The following is a 16,809-nucleotide window of genomic DNA, read 5'->3' on the forward strand; positions in this document are numbered from 1 at the left end:
GCGATGAAGCTCCCACAACTTCAGGAGGCAACTTCTGTTCCATGGGTCGATTGAAGAATCAGAGTTTGTTTGAATTTCCCAACAGCCCTAGGAGGTAGGAAAGTTTTACATTGGCCAATGCCTTCCTTTTTCCTGGGGGGGGGGGCTCCAACTGGCTTCCCAGCTTTTGCATTCACAGGCCCCCTTTCTGCTCTTCCCCTCCCTTAGTTTTCCCCCCCTCTGGGATGTGTTCACCAATCAGGAACCTGGGTTCAATCACCCCCATATGAATTAAAACGTAAACCAAGCCCCCTCTCTCTCCCTCCCTCCTTCTCTCTCTCTCTCTCTCCTCTCTCCTCTCTTCTCTCCCTCTCTCTGTCTCTCCCACCTCCCTATCTCTTGTTCTCTCTCTCCTCTCTCTGTCTCTCCCCCTCCTGTTTCCTTCCTCTCTCCCTCTCCTCTCTCTTTTTCTTTCTCTCTCTCTCTCTCCTTCTCTCTCTCTCTCTCTCTCTCTCTCTCTCATTCTCTTTCTACCCCTCTCCTCTTTCCTTCCTCTCTCTCCCCCTCTCTTTTTATTTCTCTCTCTCTCCTCTCTCTCTCTCTTTCTCTCCCTCTCTCTCTTCCCTCTCTCTTCCTCTCTCTCTCTCTCTTTCGTTCTCTTTCTCCCCCTCTCCTCTTTCCTTCCTCTCTCTCTTTCTCTCTCTCCCCCTCCACCCTCAAGCCCATCCTGCCCGTCCCTCCGCAAAAGCACAACCCCCGCGGAGACGCCAGTTCGAATCCCGCCACGTCTGAACGCCGCAATTTGGCTCTTGTGGTGGGGAAGGCGGCGGGAGGAGGGCAGGGGAGGATGATTCGGTAAAAGGCCGCCCCCCCGGCTGGGCTCGATCCAGAACTACAACGCCCATGATGCTCTCCGGGACCAGGCTCCTGCCTGCTGCCCGCTAGCGGTGGCCGCGAGAACGAGGACCCAGGTAGCGACGGAGGTGCCAGCCGGCTTGTCTTCGGCTGCCGCAGAGCTCCGGAGCCAGGCGGGCAGTGCGGCTGGCCGGAGGGCCGCACGGTTGGCCGGAGATCCGCGAAAGGTGCTCTAAGAGGCAGGGGAGCCGGGGAGGCTCGGATTTCTCCCCCTTCCTAGGGGCGCAGATTCCCCTCCGATGAGCATCCCGGGGTCTCCTTGAGACCAGCCGCCCGCAGAAGCGACCTCGCCGCAGCAGCAGCGCCAGCGCCGCCGCAATCATGGGCAACCGGGGCATGGAGGATCTCATCCCCTTGGTCAACCGCCTGCAGGATGCCTTCTCCGCCATCGGGCAGAATGCCAACCTGGACCTGCCCCAGATCGCCGTGGTTGGGGGGCAGAGCGCCGGCAAGAGCTCCGTGCTGGAGAATTTCGTGGGGAGGTAAATTCATTGGGGAAGGGGGTTTGGGGGGGAGCGGGTCGCGCGCCTGGTCAACAGGGGGATTTGCAAGGGGACGGGGGCTGGGTGGGATGGGGTGGATCTCTCGGCTTGCAGGAAAACCCCCTCCTCCCGCCTTATGGCTTTCTATTGGGGGGGGGAGAAAGGAGAGAAAGAGGGGGGGAGAGAAAAAGAGAGAAGGAGAGAGACAGTGGAAGGAGAGAGAAGGAGGGAGAGGGAGAGAGAGGAGAAAGACAGAAAGAGATAGAGAAAGGGAGGGGGAGAGAGAGAGAGAAAGAAAAAGAGAGGAGGGGGAGAGAGGAAAGAGAAGGAGGGAGAGAGAGAACGAAAGAAAGAAAGAGAGGGGGAGAAAGAGAAAGAACGAGAGAAGGAGGAAGAGAGGGAGGAAGAGAAAGAGAGAGAGAAGGAGGGAGAGAGAAAGAAAGAAAATAGAGGAGGGAGAGAGGAAGGAAAGAGAAGGAGCGAGAGAGAAAGAGAGATGAAAGGGGGAGAAAGAGAGAGAACGGGAAATAGGGAGAGAAGAGAGAAGAGAGGGAGAGAGAGAAGGAGGGAGGGAGAAAGAGAGAGAGAGAGAGAAAGCCTCGGGGAATGCGTCTTTTGAGCCAGGAGGCTTAATGGCTGATTCTCCCTTCCTCCCCCCCCCCCGGGAAAAAAACCCCACCCCCACCCTAGGATGCTATGCATAGAGACGCATCGGGAGGGGCCATTCTTTCTCTCCCCCCCCCTCAATCCCCGGCAAGGATTCCATCTTTTCCACCCGCCCTCCGATTGACACATTGCAGATGCTTGTGGGAGGAGGGGAAACTGTCGCCTCCCCCCCCCCCACAAAAAAAACCGAGGGGGGGAGAAAAAATCGCTTGATTGACAGCTGACATTCTGCCCTTGATCCGACTGCTAGACTCCTTTCCATTTCCATACCTAAAATGTATATTTAATATATACGTGTTCTGTTTGTGTGTGTGTGTGTGTTTTTGTGTGTGTGTTGTGTGTGTGTTTGTGTGTGTGTGTGTGTGTGTGTGTGTTTGTGTGTGTGTGTGTGTGTGTGTGTGTGTGTTGCACAGATAATGAAATCCGGAGCTTAAGCTTGGATTTGCGCTGCAGGAGAGAACGCAAGAGGGTTTAGCCGGCACTCGGATCTGGGCATATTTCAAGCAATTGACAAGGCGGGGAAGAGGTGGGATGGGGGGGTAGCCGTGCCCACCCCTCTCTTCTTCTCCCCTCCCCTCCTTCGGAGGGATTTGCCGGGCACGCGCGCAGAGAGAGAGAGAGAGAGAGAGAGAGAGAGAGAGAGACGCGCGCGCACACACACACACACACACACACAGAGAAAGGAGCCATTTGTTGGAAAGCATCAAGCTGCGCCTACCCGGCGTTGGCGCAAAAGATTATTTAACCGTTCTAATCCTAAACGCTTTAGTTATCTAGCTGCAGCGGTTGGGGGGGGGGTAGCTCTTTTTCTGTTTTCATCCTCCCTCCTTCCTTTCTTCCTTCTCAGATTATTTTCCATATCTTCCTTCTCTTTTTCCTCCCCTTTCCTTCCTCCCTCCCTCCTTCTCCTTCCACTCTCCCTCCCTCTCTTTCTTTCCTTCCTACCTGTCTCTCTCCATCCCTCCGTCTTTCCTTCTTTCCACCCTACCTCCTTGCCTCCTTCTCTCTTGCCTGCCTCCCCCCTGCCTCCCCCACCCTCCTTCTTTCCTTCCTTCCTTCCTTCCTCCCTTTCTTCCTTCTCAGAATACATTCCATATCTTCCTTCTCTCTTTTTCCTTTCCTCTCCTCTTCTTCCGTCCTTCCTTCCATCCTGTCTCCCTCCCTCCTCCCTCTCCTTCTTTCCTTCCACATTCCCACTCTCCTTCCTTCCTTCCTTCCTGGCTGTTGTCCTCTTCCCTCCTTCCCTCCCTCCTTCCTCTTTCTTTCCTTCCTTTCCTTCCTTCCACCCTCCCTCCCTGCCTCCTTCTCTCCTTCCTGCCTGCCTCCCCCCTGCCTCCCCCTCCCCTCCTTCCCTCTTTCCTTCCTTCCTTCTCAGAATATATTCCATATCTTCCTTTTCTCTTTTTCCTCTCCTTTCTTTCTTTCCTTCCTTCCTGTCTCCCTCCCTCCTTTCCTTCCATCCTCCCCTCCCCCTCTCCTTCCTTCCTTCCTTCCTGACTTCACCCTCCCTCCTTCCTTCCTCTTTCCTTCCTTCCCTCCCTCTCTCCCTCCTTCCTTCCACCTTCTCTCCCTCCTTTCTCTCTTTATTTCTTCCTCTCTTTCTTTCTTTCTTCCCTCCTGTTGCTGATGCTGATGCTTTTTCGGATGGGGGCAGGGGGCAGGGAGAGAAATGTTTTGACCAGAGAGCCATACCTGGTGATGGTGCAAAGGCATTTTGCCCAGAAGGGCCTTCCGCCAAAGCAGAAGCCTCAGCACTGTTATGCCATCTCAAGGATGCACTTAAATATTGCTTGGGGGGGGGGGGGGCAACAGCAGGAGGACAGCGCTCCCTCCTTCTTTTCCAGTGGCCTCAATCAGTTTTCCCAACGTGGGCACCTGTCCTGGCCACCCTCTCCCTCTGTTTCCCAGCCCAGATGGTGCAAATGAAGCAGGCATCTGCTCCTGCATTAAAATCCTTGGGGGTCTCGTCAAGAAACCCATTGCAGGGCAGATCCTTTCCTGTTTTTCTCCACCCCCTGCCCTCTGTTTACAAGTCTTCCCTGGACCCGGGCAATCCAGTGCCTGGTACCAGCCAGGGCTCCCCAGGGGGAGGGGGAGGGATGCAAGGGGCAGGGACCAAAATCTCTGGCAAATGAAAACATGGAGCTTCTCATCCTCCGAGTTGGGGACATTCCCCTCCCCCCACCAACCATGTCAGAAAATGCCAGCAAGACATTAAATATGTCTACCTATCTACATCCATCTATCTATCTATCTATCTATCTATCTATCTATCTATCTATCTATCTATCTATCTATCTATCTATCTATCTATCATCTATCTATCTATCTATCTATCTATCTATCTATCTATCTATCTATCTATCACTCTTATCGCTCTATTGCTCTATCTATCTATCTATCTATCTATCTTTCTATCTATCTATCTATCATCTATCTATCTATCTATCTATCTATCTATCTATCTATCTATCTATCTATCACTCTTATCGCTCTATTGCTCTATCTATCTATCTATCTATCTATCTATCTATCTATCTATCATCTATCTATCTATCTATCTATCTATCTATCTATCTATCTATCACTCTTATCGCTCTATTGCTCTATCTATCTATCTATCTATCTATCTATCTATCTATCTATCTATCTATCTATCTATCTATCTATCTATCTATCACTCTTATCGCTCTATTGCTCTATCTATCTATCTATCTATCTATCTATCTATCTATCTATCTATCTATCTATCTATCTATCTATCTATCACTCTTATCGCTCTATTGCTCTATCTATCTATCTATCTATCTATCTATCTATCAATCATCTATCTATCTATCTATCTATCTATCTATCTATCTATCTATCACTCTTATCGCTCTATTGCTCTATCTATCTATCTATCTATCTATCTATCTATCTATCTATCTAATCATCTATCTATCTATCATCTATCTATCTATCTATCTATCTATCTATCTATCTATCTATCTATCTATCTATCCAGCCATTCAGCCATCTATCTACCTATTTACCTATCTACCTATCTCTATCTAATCTCTCTCTATTCTCTCTCTCTCTCCATTCATCTAGCTATCTATCTAATTCTCTCTCTCCCCCTCTCTCTATTCTATCTATCTATCTATCTATCTATCTATCTATCTATCTATCTATCTATCTATCTACCTATCTATCTACCTCTCTTTATCTATCTATCCAGCCATTCATTCAGCCATCTATCTATTTACCTATCTACCTATCTCTATCTAATCTCTCTCTTCTCTCTCTCTCTCTCTCTCTCTCTCTCTCTCTCTCTCTCTCTCTCTCTCTCTGTCTATCTATCTATCTATCTATCTATCATCTATCTTATCTATCTATCTATCTATCTATCTATCTATCCTCTATCTATCTATCTATCTATCTATCTATCTATCTATCTATCTATCATCTATCTTATCTATCTATCTATCTATCTATCTATCTATCTATCTATCTATCTATCTATCATCTATCTTATCTATCTATCTATCTATCTATCTATCTATCTATCTATCTATCTATCCAGCCATTCAGCCATCTACCTATCTCTATCTAATCTCTCTCTCTCTCTCTCTCTCTTTCTCTCTCTCTCCCTACCTTACCTACCTACCTATCTCTATCTAATATCTCTCTATTCTGTCTCTCTATCCATTCATCCATCCATCTATCTATCTATCTATCCATCCATCCATCAAAATTCATGTGACCTTCATATCTGCCTCCAGGGAAGCTTCTGCAAATGGCAGATTATGCGTGAGGCCAAACAGATGGCTGGCCATGCAGCTCCAAGGGGGGACAGCAGGGGTGGACCCTGTGCTGAGCCCCCTTTTGCTCTGGGGAAGCCCCTTGATTTCCCCCTAGAGAAATAAACCTATCAAAATGGGCATGGTTTTTTTTGGGACAAACACCCCCTCCCAAAATGTGTTGATGGCCAGATTCTTCCTGCCTCCCTTCTTAAAATAAGATGATGTTAAAGGAGGGGGAGGGGGTTTCCTGGGAGAGAATTCCAGATCCAATCTGGTTGAAGAGCAGATGGTCTTAAAAGCAGAGATTGGAGGTGCAGAGCCAGAGGACCCAAACAGAAGGAATCCGAGGTGCTTTTTGGGGTGCGGGGATGTGGGGGGAATCGGGGAGCCATTCGGTTTTTCTTCTTCCTATCTCCTCCATGATGAATTGGCTGCTCTTCGAGCATTTTCTTCATTGTCTAAGGGAAAGCGTGATTCTCAACCCCCCCCCTAACAAAACGCTGTTGTGTAATCAGCAGAAAAGAGGGAGAGAGAAAGGAGGATGGAGTGAGTGTGTGAGGAGGTCGGTTACTCCTGCATGACTGGTCTTGGGCCTGGTGAAAAATTTCATCAGGAAAGAAGGAAGGAAGAAAAGAAGGAAGGAAAAGGAAGGAAGGAGAGGAAAAAGAGATGAGAGAAGGAAGGAAGATATGGAAAATATTCTGAGAAGGAGAGAGGGAGGGAGGAGAGGAAAAAGAGAGATGAGGGAAGGAAGATATAGAAAATATTCTAAGGAGGAGGAGGGAGGGAGGGGAGGAGGGAGGAAGGAAGGAGAGGAAAAGAGATGAGAGAAGGAAGGAAGATATGGAAAATATTCTGAGAAGGGGGAAGGGAGGGAGGAGAGAGAGGGGGAGGAGAGGAAAAAGAGAGATGAAGGAAGGAAGATATAGAAAATATTCTAAGGAGGAGGAGGGAGGGAGGGAGGAGGGAGGGAGGAAGGAGAAGAAAAAGAGATGAGAGAAGGAAGGAAGATATGGAAAATATTCTGAGAAGGGGGAAGGGAGGGAGGAGAGAGAGGGGGAGGAGAGGAAAAAGAGAGATGAAGGAAGGAAGATATAGAAAATATTCTAAGGAGGAGGAGGGAGGGAGGGGAGGAGGGAGGGAGGAAGGAGAAGAAAAAGAGATGAGAGAAGGAAGGAAGATATGGAAAATATTCTGAGAAGGGGGAAGGGAGGGAGGGCCTTCTCTGTGGCTGCTCCGGCCCTCTTGAACGATCTCCCCGTGGAGATTCGGACCCTTACCACGCTTCAGGCTTTCCGCAAAGCTATCAAGACCTGGCTGTTCCGGCAGGCCTGGGGCTGATGAGTTCCCAGCCCCACTTGAATTGTTGCGACTGTTGCGTTGTTTTTAAACTGTTTTTTGTATTGGTTTTTGTCTTTGTTTGTTGTTGTATTCCCCCCCCCCCTTGTTTGTTAGCCGCCCTGAGTCCCTCGGGAATAGGGCGGCATACAAGTGTAATAAACATACATACAACAAATATACATACATACAGGGAAGGAGAGAGGGAGGAAGGAGAGCAAAAAGAGAGATGAAGGAAGGAAGATATGGAAAATATTCTGAGAAGGAAGGAAGGAGGGAAGGAGGGAGGGAGAGTAGAAGGAAGGAAGGAAGGAAGGAAGGAAGGAGGGAGGGAGGGAGGGAGGGAGGATGGAAAGAGACATTGGAAAAGGACCTTCCTTCCTTCTTTCCTACCTACTTATCCACCCAATTTAAACCTTCTCTTTTTAGGCTGATCCATTCTCTTGGGATAACTTTATCGGATTTCAGTCTGTTTTTCTCCTTCTCCTGTAAATTGCCCTGGGTTCCTTTGGGAAGACAGCCCCATGTCACACTCCTGCTTTCTCACAAGGGTTACAGTGTCCACTGCCTGAAGGGATGCCTCGAGGTGTCGAGGGAAGGGCTGTGCGTGACTCATCTTGGTTCTACATTTGCCTCGATGGGTGCCTCAGTTTCCCTGCTGGGCATTCTGGATTTGATTTACCCTTTGAAGCCAGCAGACTTTTTCTGAGGGGTGGGGGAAGGGGCAAATCAGGAGATATAATATACAGATAGTCTTCAACTTAAAAAGGACGCGGTGGCTCAGGGGCTAAGACTCTGTGCTTGTCGATCAGAAAGGTCGGCAGTTCAGCAGTTCGAATCCCTAGCATTGCGTAACGGAGTGAGCTCCCGTGACTTGTCCCAGCTTCTGCCAACCTAGCAGTTTGAAAGCACATAAAAAATGCAAGTAGAAAAATAGGAACCACCTTTGGTGGGAAGGGAACAGCGTTCTATGCACCTTCGGCGTTGAGTCATGCCGGCCACATGACCACGGAGACATCTTTGGACAGCGCTGGCTCTTCGGCTTTGAAACAGAGATGAGCAGCGCCCCCTAGAGTCGGGAACGATTAGCACGCATGTGCGAGGGGAACCTTTATGTTTACCTAGTCTTCAACTTACAGCAATCCGTTTAGTTTAAAGTTTCAATGGCTCTGAAAAAAGCCATTTTTCACACTTAACAACCGTTGCATCATCCCCAACAGTCCGTGATCAGAATTCAGATGCTTGGCAAGTGACTCCTGTTTATGACGGTCGCAGTCCGTGTCCCCCTGTGTCACGTCATGCCCTTTGGCGACCTTCCGACTAGCAAAGAAAACCGGGAAGCCGAATTCACAAATTAGCATGGCTAATTTGACACCCACAGCGATTCACTTAATAACGGGGTCGAGGAAGGTTGTCAAATGGGGGCAAAATTGACTTAACAAACGCCTCGCTTAGCGACATTAAATGTTGGGCTTCATTTTAAGTCGTAAGTCGAGGCCTACCCTCTATGTCAGGGAGAAGCATTGAAGAGACCAATAGTGACGGGAGTGAGTCTTATTTAAAAACATTTGGAGAAACGTCCGTTAGGAATTTAATTTGCCTTTGTTTGTTCACTGAACTCAGGTTGACATCAGTTTTCTGGATGATTATGCTTTCAGAAGGATAAATGGAAGTCTTTGAGGACTGGTTAATATTTTAAAACAACCCAGTTGGGGGGTGAGGACGAGAGGGCCAACTTATTGGCAAGTCCAAAATTGAGTCTGGGGAGATGATGCCATCGGACCCCTGACCCATTTGGAAAACAATCTTTTTTGGGAGAAAATGCGACCCCCTCGAACTCTAGGAATCAAATCTCCCCTGTAGGGTTCCGGAAAACTTTTGCTTCCTTCCTTTAAATGAAATATATCCTTTGGAGTCCATGCAATGAACGAAACAAGATTTAGCTCAACCTCACGGCTATGCGTGTCCGTGTGAATGCTTGCAAACCTCATGCTGTGGCCCGATTCGGACAGTGAGGAGGTTGGGCCAGTCCTGGAGTCTAGGGAAGGCTCTGAGGAGGGCTCTGCATCGGAGGCAGAGATGGGGCCGGGGCCGTCCGACAGTTATCAGCTGCCATTGGAGTTGGAGATCAGTGGGGCAGAACAACAGCTGGAGCCTGTTCCCAGTGTGCGCATGCGCAGAGCTCCCAGACAAAGAGAACAGCTAAGGAACAAGGGTCGACCTGGGAATAAGGCCACAGGTGGATGGTGAATGGCCCCTCCTATTGGGAATAAAAGAGGAGCAGCGAAAGGGGAGTGGAGTTTGCAGGAGGCAATCAGTTCATTCCTGCATTCTTGCCAAGTCTTGTGGCGTCTGAAAGATATCGGCCTGGCCACTCTCCAAGCTTGATCAAGGTCGGTAATTGGGAACTATCTTGAAAGACTGCGGGAGAGGAAAGACTTTGCTGGAGAGGAATTCACTATACGTTAAATAAAAGGGGTTTATCAGGACGAGGACTCGGCTTCGTGCTGCTGGGGAAGCCTAGGACAGAACACCTCATATCTGAATTCTGCAAAATTCCCCATAGCAAAAAATGTTGTGTGTGTGTGTTTGTGTGTGTGTGTAATATCGTCCCCTGCCTGCCATTTGTGAGATTAAATTTTAAATTGAAACGGGAGGGGAAAAGAAAAGGGGAGAGTTTCCCCTGCTGGTTTTATAGCTGCGAACATCTAATGAGATGCAAATATGAATGGGGAAGCATAGATTCTCGTTGTTTATATGCCTTTCAGCTCTCGTGCTGCAAGGCCTTGTGGGAAACGGAGTCTCTGCAATGAGATTCGAGACAACAACAAGTGTAAATCTGCAGCTACAGGAAACCCTGGCTAGATTTAAAGTCAGAGAGCTTGAATGCCACTGTTATAAAATCTCTGGCTGTTTCTCCAAAAATAAGACCTCCCTGGATAATAAGCCCAATCGGGCTTTTGAGCGCATGCACTAAAATAAGCCCTACCCAAAAATATTGCAACACAGCAGCAGCCATGAGGTGACCACAATTGCTGCCTCCTGCACCTCAAAAATAATAAGATGGAATTCGATGATATGTAGCCATAACAAAATACTTTCTAGAAAGCCAAGGTCATCCTTTGTCTCTGCACCTCTGCACCTGACATGAAGAATTCAGATTTGGGTTAATGTCAAGGTTCCAAATATCATCCAAAATTAAATCAGAGTCCAAGGCAAAGCATTCCTCAAAAGTTCCAATTTATGAAGAGAGCCATGTTGGCACATCTGGGAAAACCCGAATCTGAAAGCTTCCCTGTTTTCCCCACCCAGTTGAAAGTTCACAATCTTGCCCCCACACCCACAAGTCCATCCCATGGTCCAATCTCCCACTGCCATGCTGGCAGCTTCCACCCCATCCAATTCTGGTCAGGTGCAGAGGTGCAGAGACAAAGGATGACCTTGGCTTTCTAGAAAGAATATTGTTATGGCTATCTATCATCTAACTCCATACAATCCCCCCTGCCATCTTCCCACCATAGAAAATGCCTAGTAGGATAATAGAAAGTGTGGCAGGCCAAATGGATCTAAAAGACAAGATGGCTGCAGGCCTGACAAAGAATTCCCCAAAAATAAGGCCAAGCGCTTATTTCGGCAGTCAAAAGAAAATAAGACCCTGTCTTAGTTTTGGGGAAACATGGGCGAACTGGTAGTGGAGATCCCGGTTCTATGCCGTTCTATTTACCCACATTTTTGAGGCCGAGCGCATGCGTGGAAGGTGGAAGCGCAGGGTGAACCGGTGGTAAAAATAAATGAAGCCCACCGCTGGTTATGCTAAGCCTTAAGAGCTGGTTTGTGAATCCTAATATGTTGACTCTCAAAACTGATTCACCAAAAAATCCTCAATTTTGCAGAATAAACATGCCTTAGCTTATTATTGCATTCATATCCCTCCAGCTTTCCACTCCAAAATGGTGCTGAAAGCAGTGAGGGGATAGAAAAAAAAGATAGATTATAATGAAATGCATCATTCAAGAAATATCAGTGTATAATGAGAGAGAGAGAGAAAGCGAGAGAGAGACAGAGACAGAGAGAGAGACAGACAGACAGAGACAGAGAGAGAGACACACACAGAGAGAGACAGACAGACAGAGACAGAGACAGAGAGAGACACACAGAGAGAGAGAGAGACAGACAGAGACAGAGACAGACAGAGAGAGACAGACAGACAGAGACAGAGAGACAGACAGACAGACAGACACACACACACAGAGAAAGAGAGCGATAGACAGAGAGAGAGAGAGACAGACAGAGAGAAAGAGACAGAGAGACAGAGAGAGAGAGACAGAGAGAGAGAGAGAGAATGAAAGGATCTTATTAGCTAAAATCCAGCATGCTTTAATGCCAGGTGTCTAAAATAAGGGCTAACGAGGAACCTCCTGTGGTGAGGAGTTCCACAGATCTTGGAAGAGAAAAGGAAAGAAAAGCAGGGGGTGATATTACCATGTTTCCCCAAAAATAAGACAGGGTCTTATTTTATTTTGACCTCCGAAATAAGCGCTTGGCCTTATTTTGGGGGAGGTCTTATTATTTTTTAGGTGCAGGAGGTGGGGAGTGAGGTCATCTCACGGCTGCTGCTGTGTTGCAATATTTTCAGGGAGGGCTTATTTTTAAGGGAGGGCTTATTTTAGCGCATGCGCTCCAAAGCCCAATTGGGCTTATTATCCAGGGAGGCCTTATTTTTCGTAAAAAAGTTTTTTTTTTTAAATTTTTCCTTTCAAATTCATTCTTAAACATACATGCTTATAATTGCTGTTTAACGTTTGTCAATTCGTATCATTTTTCCGCCTGCATATTTACATTTTCACACTTTCTTATTTCCCCTCCCCGGGATTTAATAACGTGTCATCTGAGTTATTTGTTTTGTGCTTTATTCCTTTCTTTTTTTTATTTGTATCTTTTTTCAAACCACTCGTAAAATCGTCCCCCCCATGTCCTCTAGTACACGGATTCCTCTTTGTCCTTTATGCTCAATGTCAACCTGTTCATTTCTGCACAATCGAATAACTTCTTTATTAGGGGGAGGTCTTATTTTCGGGAAAACGGGATACTCAGTGCTTTCCTGGCCTGAATTTTTTTCCCCACCTGCCAATATCCTGATATCCTTCACATTTCCAGATATATATTTTTCTTATTTTTGAGGGAGGGGAGATTTGGATGTCTTCCCCTCCCCTACGAGAAGCCAGGGAGAAAACAAACGAACGGGAACGTCGATAGAATGAAGGACATGCCTCCTTCAACCGTTCCTGTAAGGATTGTGGGAATTTCACTGTGGGTTTTTGTGTGTGTTCCTCTTTGCGGGAAGAGAAGAAGCGCCTGTTTCTTTCCTGGAGGGTGGGTGGGGGGCTGCAAATACCCTTCTGCTTGCTTTCCAATAATGCCCGGGGAGAAGCCGGGCCTTTGTGCAAAGCTCTCTAGCTCAGTGAAGGCCATCAAGCAGGAAGACCCAGAATGAGGTCAAGAAGTGATCATAAACAGCAGCAGGTGCTCTTGATGGAACCTTCCCTGCCCTCCTGCGAAGGGCACCGCGGCGGCTGCCATGCGCCAGAGCGAGCGTCCTTTTCACAAGCAATTAAGATCATCCGCTTGTTACCCCGGGAAACGCGGGAGGCTCGAGCTCTGCATCCAGCAGCCTTGAGATGTGGCGTTTTCCCGAGGCCTCCGCGCAGGGAGATATTTTTCTCCTCCTCCTCCTCCTCCCCCTGCCGGTCCCAGCGTCATGCGCCAAATGCTCTCGGTCGTGACGATCCAGAGCTCTGGTGAGTCACGGTCAGCTGCGTTCTGCGCCTGGGCGCGTGTTGGCAGAGGCCGATGGCAGAATGTCACTCTGCACCAGGGGTACACCTTATTCCTTCTGAAATAAACTGAGATTGGGCGGGCCTGCGTGGGGTTGAACCCTTCCCTCTTCTACGGTGCTGTTACACACGGTGTCTTGTGTGTCTCGTTGCAATGGCTGGCTGGGAATTCTGGGCATTGAAGGCCATGTGACTCCTTCTTCCCTTCTTTCTTTCTTTCCTTCTTTCCTAAAACGAACCTTCTTTTAAGGCAGATTGGTTCTATGATGAACAGACTGAATTTCAATCTGTTTCCTTCCTTCCTTCCTTCCTTCCTTTCCCCCACCCACACACCCATCCATTCAGCCTTCTCTCATCTCCTTCTTTCCTTCTATTCACCCATCCATCCATCTCTTCTTTCATCTCCTTCCATCCATCCATCCTTCCCTAATTTATTTCCTCCCTTCTTCCTTCATTCCTTCCTTCCTTTCCCCCATCCACCCACCCACCCACACACCCATGCATGCATCCATCTTTCTCTTCTCTCATTGCCTCCCTCCCTTCCTTCCATCCATCCATCTCTTCTTTCATCCCTTCCTTCCTTCCTAAAATGAATCTTCTTTTAAGGCCGATTGGTTCTATGGGGAACAATTTTACTGAATTTCAATTGTTTTCCTTCCTTCTCTCCTTCATTCCTTCCTTCCTTCCACCCACACACAAATCCATCCATCCTTCTCTCTTATTTCCTTCCTTCTCTCCCTCCCTCCATCTCTCCCTCCCTCCCTCTGTCTATCCATCCACCCACCCACCCACCCATCCATCCACCCTTCATTCCCTGGCCACTGCAGTGGTGGTAGCTAGCATAAACATCCTCCCGTCTGGTTGCCATGGAAACTGGCGATCCCTCCCTGGGCGATGGGAGGAGGGAGCAGCAACAGCTTGGTGGAAGTGCTAAGATGGAGAAGAGCCCCCCCCCCCCCCACCTACCCAACTGCAGCGTCAGTTAGTTTTGCAGGCAGGCTGAGTTGAGCCACCAGGATGAGTTTTGCTGCAGTCGAATAACAAAGAAAGGAAGGAGAAAGGAAGGAAAGATTCCCTGAGCATGTTTTTTTCTTCTTCTGTTTAAATTTTAGGGATTTTCTGCCCCGTGGATCGGGAATTGTCACCCGACGCCCCTTGGTTTTGCAGCTGGTTAATGCCACGACTGGTAGGTGAATTAGTTTTTAATGCTCTCTCTTCGTCCTGACACACAAACCTTCAAGCCAAGGGTTGAGAGAGAAGACCTTCCATCACGATCTGATGTGTAACCTTCCTCCAGTGTTACTCCAAACCTATCTGCTTTGCCCACAAGGAGGAGGGAAGAGGGGAGGGGGAATGAATAACAGAATAGAATAACAGAGTCGGAAGGGACTTTGGAGGTCTTCTAGTCCACCCCTCTGCTCAGGCAGGGAACCTTATTTCAGAGAAATGGTTATCCAACATCTTCTTCAAAACTTCCAGTGTTGGGGCATTCACAACTTCTGGAGGCAACTTCTGTTCCACTGATTAATTGTACTCACAATCAGGAAATTCCTCCTTAGTTCTAAGTTGCTTCTCTCCTACATTAGTTTCCACCCATTGCTTCTTGTCCTGCCCTCAGGTGCTTTGGAGAATAGCTTGACCCCGTCTTCTTAGGGGCAATGCCTGAGATATTGGAACTCTGCTATCATGTTACCCCTAGCCCTTCACTAGACTAGAATACAATAACAGAGTTGAAAGGGACCTTGGAGGTCTTCTAGTCCAACCCCCTGCTTAGGCAGGAAACCCTATACCATTCCAGACAAATGGTTGTCCAATCTCTTCTTAAAATCTTCCAGTGTTGGAGCATTTACTGTTTCTGGAGGGAAGCTGTTGCACTGGTTAATTGTTCTAACTCTCAGGAAGTTTCTTCTTAGTTCTAAATTGCTTCTCTCCTTGATTAGTTTCCACCCATTGCTTCTTGTCCTGCCTTCAGGTGCTTTGAAGAAGAGGTTGACCCCTCTCTTCTTTGTGGCAGCCCCTGAGATATTGGAAGGCTTCTATCATGTCCCTGAATATCATGAAGATAATTCCACAGAGCAGAAGACAGTGGCCTCTTTCCCAAGTTGAAAACCAACCGAAATACATGGTGGCCAAGAGAACATCAAGAGATCTTGATTTGAGATCTCCCCATCCATAAGCTGTGACCTCTTCTTTGCACCCAAGGAGTTGTCCCTTTCTTCTGTTGTCTTCTCCTTGGCCCAACTCCCAATCGTCTTCTAACCATCTCCTTCCTGCTCTAGAATATGGCGAATTCCTCCACTGCAAAGGGAAGAAGTTCACGGATTTTGAGGAGATACGTATGGAGATTGAAGCCGAGACCGACAGAGTCACCGGCTCCAACAAGGGCATCTCCTCTGTCCCGATCAACTTACGAGTTTATTCTCCAAACGGTAAGCCGTGGAACGTATCGAGAATGAGGAGTAGAACTCCACAATCCCATTTGGGGGGGGGGGTGAGAAGTGTTGTGGCCCGGCAGCGGCGAGCAGAGCTGGCAGCAGAGTCGGACAGTGAGGAGGTTGAGGAGGAACACGGGCCAGTCCTGGCAGCTGGGGAAGGCTCGGAGGAGGACTTGGCGTTGGAGGCAGAGAGGGGGCCGAGGCCATCTGGCAGTTCTCAGCTGCCTTCGGAGCTAGACAGCAGTGAGGCAGAGGAACAGCTGGAGCCTGTTCCCAGTGTGCGCATGTGCAGAGCTGCCAGAAGAAAAGAACAGCGGAGAAATCAGGGTCGACTTGGGAGTAAATCTACAGGTGGACGGTGAATGGCCCCTCCCAATAGGACATAGAAGAGGAGCGAAAGGGGAGTGGGCTTTTGCAGGAAATAATTTGTTCGTTCGGTCGTTAGATTCATTTCAGGAGTGTGAAGATCTGTCCGTTAATCTCAGGGACTCTGTGCCCAGGCTTTCCTTGCACAGCTCCTCATTGGGAAAATATTTACATGACAGCTTTCCAAGCTAGATAAGGTCTGTGGTCATAAATACGCCTTTGAGAGACTCTTTGCCAGGCCTTGGCTGAGTGTGAATGAGAGGAATTCACATTCGTTTAATAAAAGGGGTTTTGTCGGGACCGGGACTCCGCCTCCTGCTTTTGGGGGAAGCCTAGTTCAGAACGAGAAGCTCCTGGATTTTGGGAATAGGTATTTAAGGTGGGAACAAAACTTACGGGCAAAGGAACCTTCCATTGAAGCTTATCATGATATGGCTGGCAAGGTGTTGACATTTTTTAATTCTTAATTCCCCGTCCCACCTTGAGAGCAAGTTATTCTACTTGAGGTTCCTTTCCAGCTTCACACAGCTGCCCATCCATGATCCCTTCTGGGTGTTGTATCTCTTTGTTCTGACCCAGCTCTCCAAACACGACAAACTCTCTGAAGTAAACGCGAAGATTCCTTTATTAGGAGCGCTGGCAGCCCCACCCAAAAGTTTCTCTCTCAAGGCCGGACATTGTCTGCCACATCTATTCATCTCCGCCTCCTGCCTTTAATCCCCAGAGCTAGGTTCCTACCAGTTCGCACCAGTTCGGTAGAACCGGTTCGTCAAATCTACCGAAGAGATTCCACCAGTGGACCCGGAAAGCAGGCCACACCTACAGAAGAGGTTCTTGAAACCCACCACTGACACACACACACACACACACAAACACACACACAGAAAGAGAAAGGAAGGAAGGAAGAAAGAAATAAAAAAGAAAAAAAGAAAGAAAAAGAGAGAGAGATGAAAGAAAAAAGGAAAAAGGGACAGAGAGACAAAAGGAAGGAAAGAGAGAGAGAGAGAGA

General features: G+C 48.1%; 1 protein-coding gene across 16 annotated transcripts in view; it reads left to right on the top strand.

Moving 5' to 3' along the window:
• Positions 1–929: 929 nt before the first annotated feature.
• The window catches only part of DNM1 (dynamin 1), a 110,676-nt gene continuing 94,796 nt past the window's right edge, over positions 930–16,809 (top strand). For 12 of the 16 annotated variants that reach the window (XR_015695477.1, XR_015695482.1, XR_015695481.1 and 9 more), the window contains exons 1-3: positions 931–1,376; positions 14,112–14,185; positions 15,279–15,428. Coding sequence is in view for 9 of the 16 variants with exons in the window: in XM_087704598.1 (XP_087560724.1) it covers positions 1,216–1,376; positions 14,112–14,185; positions 15,279–15,428 (385 nt within the window). In the remaining 7 variants the exon portion in view is untranslated. Of the gene's footprint in view, positions 1,377–14,111; positions 14,186–15,278; positions 15,429–16,809 lie in introns of all 16 variants that reach the window. The other 4 variants (XM_087704592.1, XM_087704599.1, XM_087704591.1 and 1 more) reach the window with 2 other exon arrangements.

Source organism: Thamnophis sirtalis, unplaced genomic scaffold (genome assembly GCF_051295495.1).
Source record: "Thamnophis sirtalis isolate CommonGarterSnake01/CBP01778 unplaced genomic scaffold, rThaSir2_p1.2 scaffold_2, whole genome shotgun sequence".
Classification (NCBI taxonomy): domain Eukaryota; kingdom Metazoa; phylum Chordata; class Lepidosauria; order Squamata; family Natricidae; genus Thamnophis; species Thamnophis sirtalis.